Source organism: Cebus imitator, unplaced genomic scaffold (genome assembly GCF_001604975.1).
Source record: "Cebus imitator isolate Cc_AM_T3 unplaced genomic scaffold, Cebus_imitator-1.0 Scaffold505, whole genome shotgun sequence".
NCBI classification, from domain to species: Eukaryota; Metazoa; Chordata; class Mammalia; order Primates; family Cebidae; genus Cebus; species Cebus imitator.
The window spans coordinates 1,361,410-1,382,419 of record NW_016107820.1 but is presented as its reverse complement, the minus strand read 5'-3'; the positions used below and the strand labels follow the sequence as shown (position 1 = coordinate 1,382,419).

The window sequence follows — 21,010 nt, the reverse complement described above, 5'->3', positions numbered from 1 at the left end:
CCCAGGGCAGATAATTCCTCATCAGCACATCATGAGCACCAAGGTGGTTATTTCCAAATTAATGGTTTGAAGCAAAATATGAACATTGTTAGTGAACTGGGGGCTGATAGATGGCAAAGGCACAGTGTCTAATAGCTAAGTGCAAACTTTGTGATGACAGCCACAAGTCTTCAAAATAACAATAATTTGCATTTCTGTAGCACCTTTCATCTGACTAATGAGCTTAACACAATTAGTTCATTAATTTATAACGCTCCCTTAAGCAGCACAGAAGTAAGGGTTGTTTGAATAATTTTCTGCTTGGAGAAACTAAGGCACAGAGAAAAGGACGGTGTTGGTGGCAGGGCCATAGTTTAAGTAGCTCCAGGCCCACTGCTCCAGGGATAATAGGAAGGCAGAAGAGTCCTCTGTGCAAGGTGTGAAGTATTCTTGTACCTAAGGGGAATGGGGTAGACAGAAATCTAAGATGGTCCGTAAGATTCATGCCCCCAGTATACACACCCTGCATAAACACCCTTGAGTGTGGGCAGGACCTGTGAAGATGAATGTCACTTGTGTGACTACGTTGCATTATATGGCAAAGGTGAAGGGATTTTGCAGAAGTAATTAAGGTCCCTCATCAATTTAATTTGAGTACATTAGCACAGTGATTATTCTGGGTGGGTCTGACTTAGGGGAGATTTTGAAAGAGGGTATAGAGGACAGGCCCTGTCTTCTGTTGGTCTTGAGGAAGCTAGATAATCTCACAGCTGCAAAAAAAAAAATGAACTCTGCCAACAACCAGAGGAAGTATGAAAGGAGACCCAGAGCTGCAGCTGATCACACCTCTGGCAAATACAATTGATTGCACCTTTGTGAGTCCCTGAGCTCCTGATCCACAGAAACTGAGAGGTCGTAACTACATACATTGTTTTAAGCCACTAAGTTTGTGAAAATACTTTGTTACCCAATAACAGAAGCTAACAAAAGACATCACCTGTACCTTGCAGATGTTGTGTTTTGTGTTCGGAGCTGATTAAGACTATGGATTCAGGCCGGGCGCGGTGGCTCACGCCTGTAATCCCTGCACTTTGGGAGGCCGAGGCGGGTGGATCACGAGGTCAAGAGATCAAGACCATCCTGGTCAACATGGTGAAACCCCGTCTCTACAAAAAATTAGCTGGGCATGGTGGCGCATGCCTGTAATCCCAGCTACTCAGGAGGCTGAGGCAGGAGAATTGCCTGAACCCAGGAGGCGGAGGTTGCGGTGAGCCGAGATCGCGCCATTGCACTCCAGCCTGGGTAACAAAAGCGAAACTCCGTCTCAAAAAAAAAAAAAAGACTATGGATTCAACTGGATAGTCAAATATAAATCTGAAATCCTAAATGGAAGAAACTTTTTTCTCAGTCATCCTGTATCCAGATGTGCCCTAAACAATGTTGTCTCTTTTAAAGAGCCTTTATTTCATTCAAAGATTTGATGGAATCATGGAACACGAGTGCAGGTCTCCCCAAAGCTTAGATGCAAAACTGGGTCGCTTCTCTGCCCCAAACAAAAGGTTATACTCTCAGAAGGCACTGGCATGGCTTAGTTCATAAGGGACTACAATTTACACTTGACAGTTTAGTTAGCAAAGATTATAATCATTTTGTGGATGACTATTTCCATTAGTAACAGATTCTACAGGGATTTTAAGGATATTCCGGGATCCAAAGTATACACCATGGGATTTGAATATGAGTTCCCAAGCCCAAATGTCCGATGGCTTTTGAATGACCTTTGATTATCTACCAAAGACAGGCTATGGGCCCAGAAATTCGGTCATATTCAAGGATCCAGTCCACCACTGCCAGACACTGGTGGTGGGTTGGGGTTGGTGGGGGATATGGTGTACAACCACAGTTGAAGGAGCTTTGACTAGTAAGTGGATTCTTAGTTCTCATTGCAGATTAGAATCACTTAGAAAACTTTATAAACTACCCATTTGCGGAAGTTGAGGGTTGGAGGTAGAGAGTAGTATCCAAATCAACTGGATCAGAATTTCTGAGATGGGCTCCCAGAATTGGTAAGATTTGAAGCTCAGCTAAGGTGAAGGTGCTCTGTGCCAGAGTGTGGGAGATGAGCTGGGCCTAAAGTCCAGAGCAAGGATACACCAACTGGGTACTGGAGGTGTTTGGGCCATACTTTGAAGGAGCTGGCTTTTTCTCAGTGAGGGCAATGTTTTAGATGCGTTTGGTATCTATCACAGGACTTGTTCAGTGATTCTTGGCCAAGACTTGGTCAGTTTAGGGGGTGACCAGAATGCTTTGGGGCTTCCAGGAGAAGACCACAAATAAAGCTTGCCCCTTCCTCCTGTCAGTTGACGTTTCAAGGCCCTTTTTTGATTCCTGGTATAGTGAGTTTGAGGAAATTTGGGGGCTCATCAGGGAAAAGGATATCACTGTGAGGTGACAGTAGCACACAACAAGCTTTATTTGGGTGACACTGACAGATTTGCATGTTGGAGGGGTGAGAGAAGTCCTTCACAGAATAAGACTTTCCAGATGCTAGGGTCCAGAGGCTACCACCAGGAAGGGGAAGAGAACTAAGAACCTGGTAGTGGGGAGAAAGTGGGCTTCTATGCCTAGCTGATATCACTCAGTAACTCAATGGGGAGTCTCTGTTCAGACAGCTCTGAAGGGCAGCCATGGTCTTTGTATCCCCAAGGTTATCTGATCTATACCTAAGAGATGTTGGGTACAGCTTCATGAGGTGTGCAAAACAAGCTCTAAACTGCTAAAAATCTGCTTATTCGGGCTATATTTAAAACAATTTGATGTGTAAAATATTGGTTTTGTCCCCAGGGCTTTTGAGCTAACCAGTCCTGGCCTGCTGTGAAGACGTAAACAACATGGGGACCCATACACAGAGGACATTTATAACACTAGGATAAACTCAGGAGGTTTTGCTCCCACTGCTTAGTCTGTGGTTTCTATTTTTAGTTTTTTAATTTTAATTTTTTTTTTTTTTTTGTCCTGCAAATGCTTTGGCCCAGCAAGGATGTGGGAGGGGCTTTTAAAATTAACCTCTATGAGAGAAGGTTCCTTCCGGATCCTTTCTGGTCGTTCATTGCTGTGTCCTCAGAGTTGAGAATTCTGGGAGAACCTCAGATCCATACCACAATCTGCCCAGGTCCATTCATGCTGAAGAGGATTGTTTCCAGAGAGATACATCCTTCCTCATGAATTTCCCCTCACATCTCTGGCCTGCTGCAGGGTTTATCTTATTTTGGAAATGAGAATGTGTTCAAGTGAATTGTGGTTTCAGCTAACTGGAAAATACCTGGAGAGTTATAAAAGCATGAAAGGAAATTCCTTCCCTAGAGAAGAATACTCAGAGCTTGGATTCCTGTGGGATGTTTTTCCTAGAGCACTGGAAGCACCATTATCTCCTGTTCCCCCAGGAAGGTGGGTGGGATAAATGGGAAACTGGGCCTTTTCTCTGATAAGCCTAGAACTGTGGTTCTTCATACTGGTTTCACATAAGAATCAACAAGGGAGCCTTAAAAGATACAGTTATTAAAGACCTTTGACACACACCTATGGAATCAGAATCTCTGAGGAGGAGGCCTGACATTTGCATTTTTAAAAGTCCTCCTGTATTTCTTCAAGGTGGAGAGTCCCAGGGCTAGGAAAACAGGGATTGAAAGTCATTTCCTGTCTCTCCCTGAACTCCTGAACTCACACACTAGTTTGTGTAATTGTCAATCCCAGTAACCCTGCAGCTCATGACCTGCATAATTGCAAAGGGCTTTGACACCATGAGTCAATTTCAAATGCCGATACCTGAAACTTATTGGCCAAATCTCCCTTACCAAATTATATAGATTCCCTCTTATATCACAGCTATCATTTTTACTATTTTATTATCTTTTCTTAAAAGGGGGATGAAACAAAATCTCCCACCAAAGCCTAAAATGTGTTTCCTGGAGAAACTCACAAAGCTAAACATACTCTTTCCCCAAAGCATGAGGCTCAGTGCATTCCTAGTCCTCTGTGTGATACATTCTGCCACAGACTACCCACTTGTGGCACACCCCCTGCTAGACACGCAACCTTGAAGTTGCCTCACTACTCTTACACCCTCAGAGGATTAAGTCTGTTGGCTTTGGGAATGACAGTGTGTCAGAAAAAATTATTTGGAAAAACAAAATCCTCAGGGTTTCCAAGAGAGAGTAGGATAAGAAACACCACTCTAGATAACATCTTGCTCACTTCTGGGCAGCAGGGAGAAGGTGGATATGACCAACTTCATTTTGCAGAGGAAGAAAGTTGGACACAAAAAGGTTACATATCTCACTTAACTCAGGCAGTGAAAACCTCATTTAAAATCCCGCCAAAAGCCTAGGGGACTCACTCCCCTGGGATGTTCTACTGCCCTTCTGAACCATTCGCTGTACCTCAGAGGCAAGGAGTAGGAGTTAAGGCGGGGCTGGGCCTGTCTTAAAGTGAACTGATATTAAAACTCTACCAATTGGCTGGGCACAGTGGATCACGCCTGTAATCCCAGGACTTTGGGAGGCTGAGGTGAATGGGTCACTTGAGCGCAGGAGATAGAGACCAGCCTGGGCAACATGGTGAAATCTCATCTCTACTAAAAATACAAAAATTAGCTGAACATATTGCCTTGCACCTATAGTCCCAGCTACTCTGGAGGCTGAGGTGGGAAAGTTATTGGAAAAGTGTCCAGATCCAGACCCCAAGACAGGATTCTTGATATCATGCAAGGAAGAATTTGGGTGAATCCATAGAATAAAGTGAAAGCAAGTTTATTAAGAAAGTAAAGGAATAAAAGAATGGCTACTCTATAAGCAGAGCAGTAGCAGGATCTGTTGGAAGGCCATTTTTATGGTTATTTCTTGATTATATGCTAAACAAGGGGTAGATTATTCATGAGTTTTCAGGGAAAAGGGTGGGCAATTACCAGAACTGAGGGCTCCTCCCCTTTTAAGGCCATATAGAGTAACTTCCTGAGGTTGGAATTGCATTTGTAAATTATCATGATGCTGGTGGAAATGTCTTTTAGCATGCTAATACATTATAATTAGCATATAATGAGAAGTCAGGACCACCAGAGGTCACTTCTGTTGCCATCTTGGTTTTGCAGGATTTGGCAGGCCTTTACTGCAAGCTCTTTTAACAGCAAGGTCTTTGTGACTGTATCTTGTACCGACTTCCTATCTCATCCTGTGACTAAAAATACCTTAACCTCTTGGGAATGCAGCCCAGGAGGTCTCAGCCTTATTTCACCCAGCTCCTATTCAAGATGGAGCTGCTCTTGTTCAAACACCTCTGATAGGAAGATCATGTGAGCCCGGGAGGTGGAGGTTGCAGTGAGCTGTTATTGTGCTACAGCACTCCAGCCTGGGCAACAGAGTGAGACCCCGTCTCGGATAAATAAATAAATAAATAGCTCTAGCAATCCAAGGCCTGATCTTTATCTTAGCAAGAGTGACTAGCCTGAAAGGTGGTGTCGTCTCTTCTTCTATTTGTTACTTCCAAGACTAAAGGGCCCCGCCTCACCAAATGTTTCCTGAGTTGCTCACTCCTCCTGTGCCCTGGTCTCTCTTCACAGAAAAAGGTGTTTCTGGAAGATTGGCCCAATGCCTTTCCTTTAGAGACCTCTGGAAAGATTGAGAGGAAATCACTTCCTGAAGGCTTGTGGTCCTGCTTTACATTTGTTTCTAAAATGTAAATAATATATGCTATAGAATCAATAGCATTATTAATAATAACAGGTAGTAGAGGGTAATAGTTAAGATTAAAGTCTTTGGGGCCACCTGGCTGTGTGACATCAGGCAAGTTGCTTAACTTTTTTGCGTCTCCATGTTGTCATCCATATAACAGAGATATGCTAGTACCTATCTCATAGGGCTTTTAAAAGAATTACATGTATTAATATATAAGAAAGTGCTAAAACAGTGCCTGGACAGTAGCGCCTTACTGGTGCTTGTAAATGCCATGGCAACTAATCAATTAGCATAATTCCAGCACCCCTAATTTTTTAAAATGTCATTCTGCATATTTCCTCTAAGTTCTTCTCTGCATGTGTACATACTTTTACCTAGGCATAGTGATCATTTATAGTATCTGTTTGTTTTGAGAGAAGTAGAAAACAACTTGGTTTTTTGAGAAAACATGTATAATCCATTTAGCTCTTTTTTACTCAGCTCATGTATTTCCCCATCATCTCAAGATAAAAATGTTCGTATTTACAGATACTGTGGGTTTTACATTTTGGAAAGGATTTGGAATTCTTAGTGGCAGTATTACAACTATCAGGTTTAATCACATTTAGCTACATTCGTGTTCACACTTGGACTATGATTATGATTATTTAGAGTCAAAATATCTGGTCAAACCAAATGTAGTTCATTTGTTCACAGGAAATCCAGCCAACCTGTTAATGTTGTGTTTACGGACAGGTGTTTCGTGCCGTGTAGTCTTAGCATTGCAATTCCTTACTTTACATGGCCAGAGAATATAGTCCAAGTAAATGAAATTTCTAGATACTGAAATCTACTCTTCAGCCGTCCAAAAAATGTTTAACATTTTGAAGAAAACAGTTCTCAAATATATGGCATGAGCTTCTGCCTTACTTAAGAGTATACTTAACCTTTTCCTCATGACTTTCAGACATTTATTGTGACCCGAAATTATTGCTTGTGCTGTCCTCCCAGGGCTGGTGGCTGCATACCCGTGCAGTAAATGGCCACTTCCAGCTGTGTTTTTAAGTTTTCAGTCTAGTTTCATAATTCTCTCTCTTCTGTCAGCATCTGCTACAGTTATAACTTTATGCTTTGCAAGCTTTTTCTGCTGTGTGTTAGGAATACAGATAACTAAACATATTACAGTTTTCTCTTAAATGGGCTTTGAATGATGGTCCAAGGGTCTCTTACAAAGTGGGTTGGCTTTGTGAGAGTTACTTTCTTTATGCCTGTCAGTGCTATGGCTGTTGATGTAAGTGGAGGCACTGGCTATGTATTATAATGTGGAAGAGTTGATGACAAGGTACTATGGCTGGGAAAGTCTCTAAGCAGAATGATCTACATGTCTAAAATGAGATTTTCATAAAAATTTTATTTTGCATTTTTAAATAATTCAATGCATTGGCAGTATAGTTAATGCCACTATGAGATAAACCAACGCACCAGCTCAGCCAATATCATTTTTACAGAGACATCTTGTTGGAAAACAACAAAACCACATTAGAATGTTTGTACACAGAGTTACTGTACTGATAACAAAGCACCAACAAAAGGCTTGTGCGCCACATATTTGAAATGCAAAGCCACACAGGCAGATATAGTTTTATACACATAAAGCACATGAAACCAGCTTTTAAAAACCAGATAACATTTCATTAATTGATTGATGTTAGAACAGTTTACCCTGGTCTGTACATGATATTGGAACTTACTGAAATTCTGACAAGACAAGCATGCTTGTTAAGAACAGTGACAGTTGGTGGATCTGCAATGAGTATGAATATTGGAAATCTGCACCCAAGGAAAGGTGGCTCAGGAGACTAACTGGAGTCTCATAAAGCCAAGGGGGCACTTTCTTAATGATCATCACAAATTAATGGCCACCTGGGGTGCCCCTGGGGAAAGGGTCTTCCTCTGGGGACAGGACCACAGGTAATTTTCTTCTTAGGAGCCAGGCAGGCTGTTCCTGATGGTTCTGCTCCTCTACTTACTGGGGAGGGAGCATAGGCCAGGCATGGGCCCCAGGGTTTTGGACTGCAGCTTGGAGCAAGTCAACTTCAACACTGCGGGCTCAACTCAGCTCATGTTGCTGCAGCTGAGGTGTCCTCCATCTTCCCTCTCATCCCTCTTGGCCTACAACTTCCTCTGGGAAACTCAGTTGGATTTAAACAGAGCCTCTTCCATCACAAAGGCTGGTGGAATCCGTTTCATTGAACCATGATATTATGACCAAAGCTTCCAAGAGGAAATAAATTTTCATTTCAAATCACTGCCTTCATATAGTAATGTAACCAGGGCCTCCTGGAACTGTAAAATAATGTTTTTCAAGAAGGGAAAGCTAAAATCCCATGAAGTACAGCAAGCTAGGCATGTTGCACATGCAGGGACACACACACGCATGTGCGCACATATGCACGCACACACACACACACTATGTACTCTTTGTGCAGTTATGGCTTGCCACAATGGTCCAGCGACATGGTGTTAGTGAGTATCCCCACACATGAAGCATATGATGACAATTAAATTCCCATTTGTATCCCAGTTACTCAATAAATATTTTCCATGACACTTAAATATACAAAGTTTCTGTTTAAAATATGCATGAAAATGTCTTTTTTTTCCAAGAAGAAGAGAAAGGTTATAGAGTCACATCTTCATTTACAACATGTTGGGATTATCTTTCTGGTTTTTATATACAGGCTAATGGGAATGTTAGGAAATACTTCATATGAGCACACGAGACGTGAACGTGCCTGTTAGATACAAAGCAAACACACACACTATAGACCAGGCAGAGGACACCCCTAACAACTCTCAGGGGTATTTTGCAAGTCTCAGTCAATTTACTTACTGGAAAAATAGGTGGAGTCATTTGTTAAACTGCATTAGGTCTCAGAGGATATCATCAAAGTGCCCTTTTGCAAGAACTATGTCTATCCTTTTCATTTATCACTGTGGGGTGTGAAAGGGCCCAGTGAACATGGAATGTTCTTTGAAAACCCATCGATGTTTGCCTAGATTTCATTCCTAGCATATAGCCTTGTCTAATGCAGATTTATCAAAGACTCCAGATTTCAATATTTTAATGAGGGGAGATGGATAGAGGGAGAGAAGAAAGAAGAGAGGGGAGAGAGAGAGAGAGAAAGAGAGAGAGAGAGAGAGACTTGCAATCAAAATATTTCTTCAGTCATTGATAACAACCACCCCTCCAAAAATAATGGAAAAGGAAATGGAGAAAAGGAAAAAAAAGATGTACTTAAAAAGTCTTCACTGAAATACTCTGGGAAATTTTTTGAAGAGTTTTTTTTTTTTTTTCATATTTATAATGGTTCCAGAAACATCTGAAGATGTTTGTCATTGCCAGGCCTCCAACTAAAGTTCATTGAAAAATCCTGATATAATACTGTCTCATCTGCCTGCAACCACTCCACTTGCTCCAAAATTATGTAGCAAAGGTCAAAACACTGCTCCACAAAGTTATACAACTGGACAAATGAATTCAACAGACTAATATTTATACTGCCATGTAATAATGCAGTTATATTATCACGATTTCATAATACAGCATGCCTTTCCAGGGGGCATGTTTTAAATCAGGACACATCTATTTTTATTAATCTGTTATGTTTTAAAAGCATAAACAAGTACAATTCAGAGGCTCACATTTAATTTAACTATTTGGTTTGAAAGAGAAAGAACACTAGCAGGAAAGCAAAAGCCAGAGCCGGAGAGAGAGAGACAAGTAACAACAACCATCACAGCCACAGCTACGACCACTACCACCACCAGAAAAGAAAAGAAACCAGTCTCTTCTTTGCAGGATCCAAAGAATATGTCACTCATCTAACCAAGTGGGAAAGAGGGAGAAATTTAGGTATCTTCTGATCCCCAGGAGGATTTCTGAGCATGGTATCTCTAAAAGGCTCACTACTGACATTCATTTTATCAAAGACAACACTACAACAACAGTCTTCAGAAGCACTACTCAGAATAGGAATAGAAACAGCAATTTGTAGAATTGAGTAAATGTGAGGGATTTTATCTCAGATATTTCTCTTTCTAAAATATCCAGTGAGTAGAATCATCCAGGAAGAAAACTAAGTATTTGACAAATTGTCTTGAGACAGAATCAATCTCATTTGTAATATTTATGGGTGAATATGATTGATTAGGATGGTTTTGAAGTAGGGGATGCATTGAATGATGTTAAACACATCTCTACTCTTTGTAGCTATGAAAACTTCTCCACTGTCTGGTGTGGTGACGGGGGTGCTCAGGGTCCCTGCGTGTGTAATGCCATTCAGTCAGCCCTGGATGTTACCATTTTCCAGTAAGGACAAATGTTGTAGCAACACCCTGAAAGGATAGACCCCCAGTCCCTGCTATTGTGCCAGCTACAAAAAGAATTGCAGAGGCAAAAGACAAGGGCCAGAAAGAGCACGACATGGATCTCCTCCAGGGCTAACATTCAACCACGGACACAGGACCAGATAGAAAATGGAAATATTTTTTAAAAAATAAGATTTTAGAACACGTTCTTCAATCTTTCCAGATACAAACCTCTTATTAACTGCAGAAGATGCACAGGACCAGGAGAATGAATTCTTTGAGATTTTCTATTCTACTTTCAAGATGATTTATGTGTGGAGGCCTAATTTAAAAACTATATGTATGTGTGAGAGAGAGTGTGTATGTATTTAATGAAAGCTTCACTATATACTTTAGTATGTCTTCTTGTTAGTGAGCTTAGTTTTCTTTGACTGGGTGGAAAAGAGAATTATTTTGGTTTGGATGATTGTTTCTGAATACTAGTCATGTAATTGATACAGAAACATCCTGGTTTGAATTCAGAGCTAAAACAGTAATTAGATACGTTTAACTAAAAGCAAATGTTAACAAAAAACTTAAATTCCCTAATAACTAAAGTAAAAAATCTTATGAACACCAATGTGAAGATGGGAGAATTACTGAGTTTCCACGTTCCCCCCCAAAAAAAATACATTAAATTCTGGATTGTGCTATTCTCCATAGAGTTCCCGTAAATGCTTTACCCTAGTTACATGTGAAAGTTACAAATAACATGTGTAAATCAAAATAATGATGATAATAATAAAAAACCTTTATCTTTTAAAAAAATCAATGATGAGGGTTTTCTAAGCACCCATTTTACCTATGAGATATGGAGGGAGATGATGAAACCATCTCCATTGATCCATATCTCCTTTCAATGCAAGATGGCTTCATTCTTCTCAGCTATTCCCCTGCTTAAAACCTAGGCTTTCAGGACAGCCCATATCTCTAGGGCCTTATCATAAACTTTCTACATTCACAGATTGATTCATAACTTAAAACTATGTAACTGTTTTAGTCATTGAAGTGTGTGTGTGAAGGTGAGTTTGTCTATGTATCTCTGTGTGTCCACATGAACACATGTCTGAAATATGAACCCTCTTTGGCTGCATCCAGTAGTGTGTTGAAGCATTTTTGCCCAGGCATGCAAGAGCCAACTGTGTGCATTTCTTTCCAACCATGTGTTCAGTGTCATCACAGTTGGTAGCTTAAAATCATCTAAAGTGGTCGTATTTATGCCGTGGAGATCGGCAAATGGTGCAAACCAGGTGCTTTCTATTCTCAGTGAGCTGGTTAAACATTTTACCAGCACACCACTGGTTACATGCTAGGCTGAGAAGCTAGCTCTTGGTCTGGGCAACATGTCATCAACTCAGCCTTGTTGGAGTTTCTCCAACTTTGCTTACTGTCCAGGGTCTCCGTTACCCCCAATTTCATAAGCACTGCAGAACCGCAAGAGGGCATGAGCATCTGGGATGCATTTGACTACCCATTGTCACCACACCAGGCTCTACTCGCAGAGACATTTCTATTTCATAGCCACATGCGTGATGGAGGACAAAACCAAAAAGGTAAAGCATCTGAAATTCCCTCTGGATATGACAGCTGGCTTCCTGCTGCAGAGACTGGAGAACAATGAGTTCCCCAATAGGAACAAGCTATTCCCAGCCGAAAGCATCAGCTGTGGCATTCTTCAGGAGGCTTCCCACAGCTGGTCTGCATGCTGCAGCTCACCAGCAACTGCTGGCAGGCAGGCGAGTTTGAGTCTGCCACTGCAGCATCCTGCCAGGGGTCTGGAAGCAGGCTTCCTTCGCTTCCCCCTTCCCTCCTCAAAGTCTGATACAAATCAAAGAGCCAACAAAATTGAGGTCACTGGCAAAAGGTTTTGAAATTTTGAATGATTTTTATTAAACACCATTAGTCTACACTGCACAGTTAATGAAACAGCAAAGCTCCAATCTCTTAAAAGAATGATGACTGATCACGGATCTAAAAAGCAGTTCAGTGTCCCCTAACCCAATGTGAGCACTATGAATAATTCTTTAACATCTCATGTCAGAAGCAAAAAGGGGCAAGAACTGCAATCTGGCTTTGTGGGGCTTCCCCACCCTCCACCCCCACCCACACCCTCTTTCTACCCTCCCCACAATGCAATTTTCTTTTAGCTGGTAGATTACAGAGTAAAATGTGATGGTTTTGGTAAAGAGGTCTTCTATATTTCTGGGGAGGAGAATGGAAAGAAAATTAACACTTTTTCCGTCACCAAAAATATCAGATAGTAGAATTAATGTCTGAGAGCGGCCTATCTGATTAGTCTCCTGCCAGGGTAAATGCTGATTATGAATACACAGATGCCACTTCTGCTGTTGGAGTCTGCTAACACTAAAGAGAAAATGAATCAGGTTTTAATTATGAGAATAAGGCTGTTTGAGTGAAAATGAGAAACAACAACAATAACAACGACGATGAAGAATTTAGTCTGCCAGTTGTGTAACAGAACACTGACAACTGGCTCAATAATTTTTCCCCAAATAATTAAATTTGGGGGCACTGAATTGACCCATTCATTTGATACTGTGTAGCTATATCGTCTTGCCACACATTTTTTCTCAATGGGGATAGTGACGCTTCTCTAAGCAAGCAGTTCATTGCTTTACTGAGTAGTCTTACCCAGTGATCCAGTTTGGTTCTCCCACCTGCCAACTCATGCAGGTGAATTTTATCATGTCTGTTGAGAAGTATGTGAGGGCTTCACCCTCACAACTCAATTGATTCTGCCTTCAAAAATACTTTCCAACTTCAAACTCCAACTTCAACCTCTGGGATGCGAATTTGCATAAAACAGAATCCAAATTAGATATCTTTGGGAAAGATATGCTAGAAGTATCTTTCCAATGCAGACAAAATCTAATGCATTTAGTGATGTAATGTCCAAGTGAAAATTCATCCAGTTGGAAACTCAACAAAACACATTTTAGCCAATGGTTTCTAATTTTGCAACTTGCTTATTGCTTGAAGATTTTGATCTTTTCATTTCCTTACATGGAAAAAAGGCATCCCGACCTCAAGTCCTTTAAAAGTAGTAGCAGCTAATCTGCTTCTCCAGTTATGTCATCCAAATATAAAACTCCTAGTATTTTCCCAATGAGATTATTAAGTAATTAACAGTCTACAGGCTGGCTAACAACATGCTTACAGCTAAATTCTACCCGGAGGACCACACTAGTAAACTCTTTTCAAAGTAATCCTACCTACCAAACTCAGACAGTAATATGATAAAACCACTAAAAATGCAAAGTTAATTAAAAATACAAAGCCAAGCCAACATCATAACACAAACTTGTCAAACTCTTTGTGGTTGGAGCTTGGGTGACAAGTGAAGGCGTAGTGGCGGCCCTACCTGGGTCAAGTTGCAGGGCTGAGATCATTTGGTGTACTTGGTGGGATGGAGTTTCCTTTTACTCTGCCCTCTAACCTCCATGTGCTTATTTAAGTGTGTCTCACCAAGCCTCCATCAAGATCTAGAGGCAGATCTCTCACTGCCATCCACATGTCTCATATCCCTCCCACAAACTGGTATACTGAAGAGATTCATTTGACAGAATATCTCCATCCCTTAATCCCTCAAATAGCTGCACATTTACGACACACATCACCATTTACACTGTAATTAACAGAGTACCTATAAAACAGCAACAATCCTTAATCATGAAACCAAAAGATGTCTTATCTCAAAGGATAGGAAGGTAATTCATCCTCCATGTTTAGTTGGTTCCTAAGCTGCTTTATAAATGAGTTTACTAAATAAAAGTGGTGATTCAGAGCTCGATTGTCAGATGTGGTCATTGTGCTGCTGACTTGGCACATATTTTACACTCAGTCACCAGAGATGACAGAGAGTCCTCTTGCCTCCCTGTTGTATGTAAATAGATATAACAAGTCACTGAAACTAGAACTACAGGTCTTTCATCCATGAAGCAATATGCTTGTTTCTCTGGAAAACTGACCCAACATTCTAATGTCTAGTTTCTGGATGTGGGATTTCAAGAAGAATCTACTCCTAAATCCATGATGGTCTAGGACTGTGATATAGGCCACAAGTCAAGTTAGTGGGCTTCATTATATAGTAATAGCCAGGCACTCTACCTGGTAAACCATGATAAAGAAAGAACTTGAGTCATTGCAAAGTCATCAGCTAAATTTTTATATGTGACACTAACCTTGGGTGTTCAGTCTTTAATGTTGTTATTTTCCTCTTTTAAGAGGCTCAGAAAAGATTCTTTCAGGTTTCATTTGTGTGTGTGTGTACATGCATAACTGTTGTTGTTGAGACTGTAAACATAAAGCTCAACCACAGTGGGAGCATAAAAAGTGCTGGGTTCAGCTGCTGGGATGCTCCCATCAGCCATATTAACAACATGGCTTCAGCCATTGGAGTACAACTTCCACAGCCTTATACAACAAAGGGCCTTAAAATCAAAGATGACCAGAGCACAGCTTAAGTCTGGCTGTTTGCAACTGGGGATATATCTAACCTTGACAATGAGAGTACCGAGTGATCACCTGCTGTTTCTATCATGGACCTGCATGACTTGCTTTAATAATCATACAAGTTTGCATCTTTCATGTGAATATCTATTATTTATCTGGTCATAGCTCAGTAAACAGAATTCGATAACTCAGCATATTAAAGGCTACATGGAATTATATACTAGCAGGTAATTACCAGTAAGTAATGCATGGGTAGTGTTTACTACAAGTGTAAGAATCTTCTGGTGAGCTGGAACATCAAAAATGATATTTACATTGCGATGTTTAGGGACATCAAATGAATGTAAAGAATCATAATGGGGTAGTCACAACCAATGGGAAATGTATCCAAATTAGGTGAATTTTTCTCTATGTTTAGGGCTCTTTCAAAGCATCTCAGGGTGAAGCACTACCCCAAAGCTCATTAAAAAAAAAGCTAGCTACTATTTAGAATTTAGAATTTCCTTAGGAATTTTCATGGAAATAGTTCATGATAATATGGCCTTCAATAAAATCAGTAATTGTAATTCAGTCAAAAGTTAATGAACCAAACAAAGGAAAAGGAAACAGATGAGAGAAAAAAGAAAGTAGAAAAAAGAAACCCTATAAGAGAGAAAATGTGAATAATAATTGAAGAAGTTCAGATTTTCAAGCCACTAGGAAGAAAACTATATAATATTACTTCTAGATAGTGATAACTTGACTTTTGTTTCCATAGATTTGAGCAAAATACAATTTAAAAATCTTGCCAGTTATGGACCATTTACCAACTGTGTAAATGTTGCAAAGGAGGCAGAGGTGTGAATTCCTTGTTGGACACTTTCCAGACCTCTCTTAACTCCCAACTCTAAGTCTAGAGTGTACCATTTTAGCTACTAAGGCATGCCTCGACCAAACTCTTCCTCAATAAGAGAGCTTTGCACACAGAGAATCCCAGGTGAGGATTTACACTTCAAATAATGGAGTTCAAAAATATTGATGCCAGCTGATGTCTAAAAGTTGTCAAAATAAAATTTTGACATTATTAAATGTCTTCTTATCATTAAAATTAACAAAATAGGGAATCAGGAAAGGGATGTTAACAAGAAAGTCCTCTGGTCGTGTGGCATAGCATCTTTTTAGAGTAGCAATGCTAAGCTCATTTATTTTCTTGATGCTTTTGATTTTATGATGTTGCTACAACATCTAACCAGTGGATTTTAACAATGAAAATTCTCACCTGAAGACTGAATCTGTGAGATACACAAAAGTTTAACGATAGATTCTGAAATATGTCCTTTTCTGGACATAGGTGGTGTATAGTTTGGGGGACGGTCCCTTGTGTGTAAATTCTAATGTATATGTAAGACCAGTTGTTGCATTTCGCAGGAGCCTGTCTTTATCACAAGTGTTTCCCATTCTTTGTTTTGGGTAGTGTGGACTTAAAACAATATTGTAGGACTGTCATTCCATAAAGCACAAAAAGATGGTGGGATCTGAGAAATGCATATCAAATGCTAAAAAATAGGTAATAAAATGTACACTCCTCTTAAGTTGTAGTGTCAACTTACAATGACTTCTGTTTTTCACAGATAACAAAAGAAGCATAAAAACAAATATAACCAAAGAGAACTTTTCCCAATGAGTGGAGTTCCACCAGTGACCATCAGTGCGCTGGTAGAGGTAGAGTGATGGGTCGTGATGTTAGAGATGGGAAAACACCCACTATAACAAGTGGGCATCGATGCGCAGCCAACACAGTCCTTGGCGAACGTAGCGGACAAGATTGGTCATGCTGCTGTGCTGGGTCAGAGGCCCCATCAGCGTGTCCAGATCACCAAAGAATTCTGAAAAGCAGAGTAGTCCTCAGTCAGGCCTTTATATGATATCATGAAAATATGCACCACATTGAGAAGCTGCCTTCACACAACACCACAACCACATGGACATTGGAAACGTGATTCATTTGTTCATTCATTCATTCATTCAACAAACATTTATAGAGTGCCTACCAGGAGATCAAAACTCCGTAAGTTTATCAGGCCCTATTATTTTAATCTTTAATGAGCTCCAAAAACTCTTCAGCACATAATAAATTTGTGTTTTTATAGATTATACATTTATATTTAGAAAAGGGTATTTCTACACCAAATGATAGGGAGCCATAGTCTATCTAATGTCAAGCTGTTATTTTGTTATTCTATGTGTTACTGAATTAAAAATATCCTCTTTTCTTTTTGTCTAAATGAACTGAGTTTACTGAGTTTTCTTGGCATGGTGTAGACAAGGCCCATGAATCTGGAAATTAATAGTAGCCATCAGCCTCCACAGCTAAATAAGCATCTAGGAGGAATCTTATTCTGTAAGTCTTATTACCAATTTCATTGGGGATGGAAAACGGCCTGCAAGTATCTGTCACTTAACAACTTTTCTGGCTCCTGACCTAGGACATGAATGTAAGAATGCCCAGCTGATTTCCCCTTGGCTCACTTAGGAAAGGGGGCAGCCCAGAGGCTACACTACTAACCAGCATGACTGGAGTTTTGGAATGTCTGCCTTAGGGGACAGAAATAGTATGTGGGAAAAACTATATGATCTCTAAAAACTAGCTAGGTATTCCAATTTCACGTATGAATTCATTTCCTGGCACTTGGTTATGAGAGAGCTCTCTGGCAAAGGAAGCAGCCTCAGCTATGTGCTGGCTGGGAGCAAGGAATCTGGGTCGGGGGTGGGGTGAGTAGATGGGACTGGAGAATGCCCTAATGTGGGATGCTCTCCTGCCTTTTTGGAAAGCGATTTCCATGCATGGGTTATACGTGCTTGATTGCTCAGCAGATGGAATTTCATCAAACAATGCATTTATTCTTCATGTTATATATAACATATGGGATCTTTCTCTAGGTATCAACCTCATTTGATTATGTGAAACTTTTTAACCTGTAGTATGCAATAAAAATAATTTCTGCTGATGAAAGAGTAAATGATTTCTGGCATCTAAAGTATTTTCCTATGTAATACAGTATTAAGGAAAATATTCAAGGACTTAGTCATTGTTGAATGAATGTGAGCCTCATATGAGCAGGATGTTCCCTGGGTATTCTGTACAAAGCTCTCTGTGGCATTCTTAATTAGACACCATTTTAATAACTGCTCCAAGTGAGCAGTATAAGCAGCTGGGCAGGTAGGCTTCTAGACCAAAGGCCAGAGGGTAGCATAAGCCCCGTTGGGTCGTTTCAGTACCAGAACCTTCTACTATAAGCCATCTGCAGCTGTAGCTGCTGGGCAGCATGAGGCAGGATTGGAGACCTTTCACTGGGAGAACCAGCTTCCCCACCTCCACTGGGTAAACAAGGTGCAAGTACATGGTTGTCTCCAGTGAGATGCAGAGCTGCAACCAAAAGGGAAGCTCCTCACTTCCCTCATTTCTATATAGACAAGGCAGATGTGAAGAGAATCCCCAAAGCTAACTAGATCAGAAATGACAAGGTATGAAACTCAAGGCTGTGAGCAGAAGATTTCACACTAGTCCTCTTCCCAGTCCACTGAAAACTCCAATGACAGCATTAGCAGGACTCATTTTCTCTCTGCTGGTGGAGTGACAGAGTTGTTTTCATTCAATATTACACAGGGAATTTAGCAACTACTTGACACACTGTGCTAATGACAAGATTAACACCATTTCACCCTAACATCAGCACAGCCACCACATTGCTCCTGGAAAGTTCTGAAGTTAATTTAGAAGGAAATACTTTAACAGATTTTGAAAATGGATGCAATGATAAAGGAAATCCATAAATATTGAACTGCCTGCCAGTTGCTGATACAAAATAACAGAGAAATAGTAGAGACAGATATGCTAGGCAAATCTTAAGATGTGTCTGTCTTCACTTGCAATTCTAGAACCCCTGGATGGGTCTGGTTGTATAGGCCAGTTGCCTCTGGATTTCCAGAGGTATAAAAAAGTGGACAATTTAATAATTATCCATTGCTCAGATAAATGGTTTGGGATCTCACCAAAGGTCTCTGAGGACCTGTCATTACTTGTGCTCTCTAGATGGGCAGCGTAGCCTATTGATTAAGAGATGAGACTCTGGAATCAGACACATCTAAATTCAATTCCTGCTTCTAACAAGCAAGAGCTGTGATATGTGTGAGCTTATGAATCTCATAGAGCCTCAGTTTCCTCATGTATAAAATAAGGATAAATGAGACAACAAATGATAAAGCAATAGTGGAGTTCTTGGCATATAGAAATTGCTGCTCAAACCTGTGGAACCAATACATGCACATATTCCTAGGGGTCAGTGTAAGTTTATAGCTGCATTAAGAGGTGAGGTATCAAATTATGGAATGCGCTTTGAGAGCCACAAAATCTTTGAGTTATATAGATACATAATATTATGGAGTAAGGAAAGATAATAAATGTTTGTAGAATTTCTACCTTGAACTCAGAATTTTATACTAGGTGCTTTACACCTATTTTTTAATTCAACTCATCTCTATCATCCGTCTGGGAAGTTACACCATCATCGTCATTGTTATGTCCATTACAGAAATGGAAGCTAGGAAGTAGCTCACAGATTTAACTAACTTGACAAGGTTGCCCAGGTAATGCATGACCCAGATAGGATTCAAACTTAAATGATCGGGTTGCAAAATCTGCATCTTTCCTGTTCCAATGAGATGATTTCCCCACATGCTCAACAATACAGCAGTAATGGGTAGCCCACATTTGTCCCCACCTTGACTGGTGTGGAGCAGTCTGTGACTCCTGGGTCAGAATCAGCCAAGTCAAAAGAATGGCTGGGAACAACATACAGTTTAATTTTACTTCCCACCTTCACTAGGATAGTGAGGTTTTGTTGTGATCCTCAACGACAGCTAAGATCACAGATGTCAGCATGAGTCACCAAAGACCACAGATTCATTCTGGTTAAGCAGGATCCTTTCTGCATTTGTTTTGTAGCAAAGTTCAAGTGTCATTATGTACAGCACCCTGATTCTTCATCCCAGCTGTCAAATGTGTGAAAAGTACTGGCTGAGCTTTGGCCCTTGCTTCCAAATGCAAGCTGCATTATCGTGCACTTAACTGGAGCTAATAATTATAATGAAGGTAGAAGGCCTTAGTTCAACCTCACTAATAATAATAACAGGAGCCAACAGGATCTTAATTAATTTGCAAATTATTATTTTTGACTTTGCCTCTGTTTCTCTGTGTTGATTTTTGCCACTAAGTGAAATTCAAAACACATCACAGTTCAAATTAGTTTAAGCTTTAAAGGAGAAAAAAATTCCAGGGCCTTTTTATTCTCTCAAAAATAATAGGTCACTGTGTCAGCCCTGAGTGAACTCTGTCTTCCCTTATCTAAGTACTAGAAATCGGAGAGACAGAAAGATATAGGGCCACCAAGTACAGCTCAAGTCCTTCAAAGTGAAGGTAATTTCATCATGGTCTGTGAGCTATACGAGTAGAACAGATGAGCATACCTTTGTTTTCTCTTGTCAGTTTGTCGGCCATATCCCAGTGTTCATAGCCCCGTAACACATTGCTAGTGATGTTGACGTGGCTGGCAGCCATGTGGTGAATGCGCTGGGGAATGGTGACTGGGCCGTTGTTACAGTTCCCCATTGCGTTGATGGGGGAGACGTTGTTGAGAGATACTGGGGATGGAGTGTTCCTGGGGAATGGAAAGAGACAGGCCTTATTAGGCTGGTAGGAAAGGGTGGCAGTGGGGTCCTAGTCCTCCCCCATCACGCTGGGATCTCATCAGCATGCCATTCGCCGGAGTGAAGTTTAGCATAGTACACATATGTGAAGCCCCATCAGAGTGCGCTTGTTCCCACATCCCACTGAGTCTTCTCACAGTACATCTACAGCTTTTGTGAATGCAATAGCTTTTGTCAACACAATAGCTTTTTCCAGAGGCTCCAGTGGATACAGACATTATTACCACCCCATACCTGCCTCATCTGACCAAGCCACCCAGGACTACAGTACCATGCTATAGAATGAGGCCCACTCTCCTTTTCTAACATTAAACACCAAGGTCTCCACTACTTTTGACAACTACTGAGGGCTCCCTGCACACCACTGCTTTTGTCTTCAAATACCAGCGAGGGCTTGGTGGATATTTCTCTGGCATTAATTCTATCCACAAATATAGCTCTTCCTTTGAATACATGTAACAAGTGTTGTGGTGTTTCAGAGAAACACCTCAGAGCTATGATGATTTCTCTATCTGCTGCTGGAATGGCTATCAGCAGTTAGAAAACACTTGATGTGGGAGGCCAAGGCGGGTGGATCATGAGGTCAAGAGATCAAGACCATCCTGGTCAACATGGTGAAACCCCATCTCTACTAAAAATACAAAAAATTAGCTGGGCATGGTGGCGCGTGCCTGTAATCCCAGCGACTCAGGAGG

The 21,010-nt window shown here is 40.7% G+C and overlaps 1 protein-coding gene across 6 annotated transcripts in view; it reads right to left on the bottom strand.

Moving 5' to 3' along the window:
• Positions 1-7,078: 7,078 nt before the first annotated feature.
• AFF2 (AF4/FMR2 family member 2) overlaps positions 7,079-21,010 on the bottom strand; it is a 501,797-nt gene continuing 487,865 nt past the window's right edge. For 3 of the 6 annotated variants that reach the window (XM_037733231.1, XM_017513840.2, XM_037733232.1), the window contains 2 exons: positions 20,076-20,266; positions 7,079-16,435 (listed from right to left, as the gene is read on the bottom strand). In XM_037733231.1, the coding sequence (XP_037589159.1) occupies positions 16,314-16,435; positions 20,076-20,266 (313 nt within the window). In that variant the 3' untranslated portion in view covers positions 7,079-16,313. The remainder of the gene's footprint in view (positions 16,436-20,075; positions 20,267-21,010) is intronic. The other 3 variants (XM_017513842.2, XM_017513841.2, XM_017513843.2) reach the window with 1 other exon arrangement.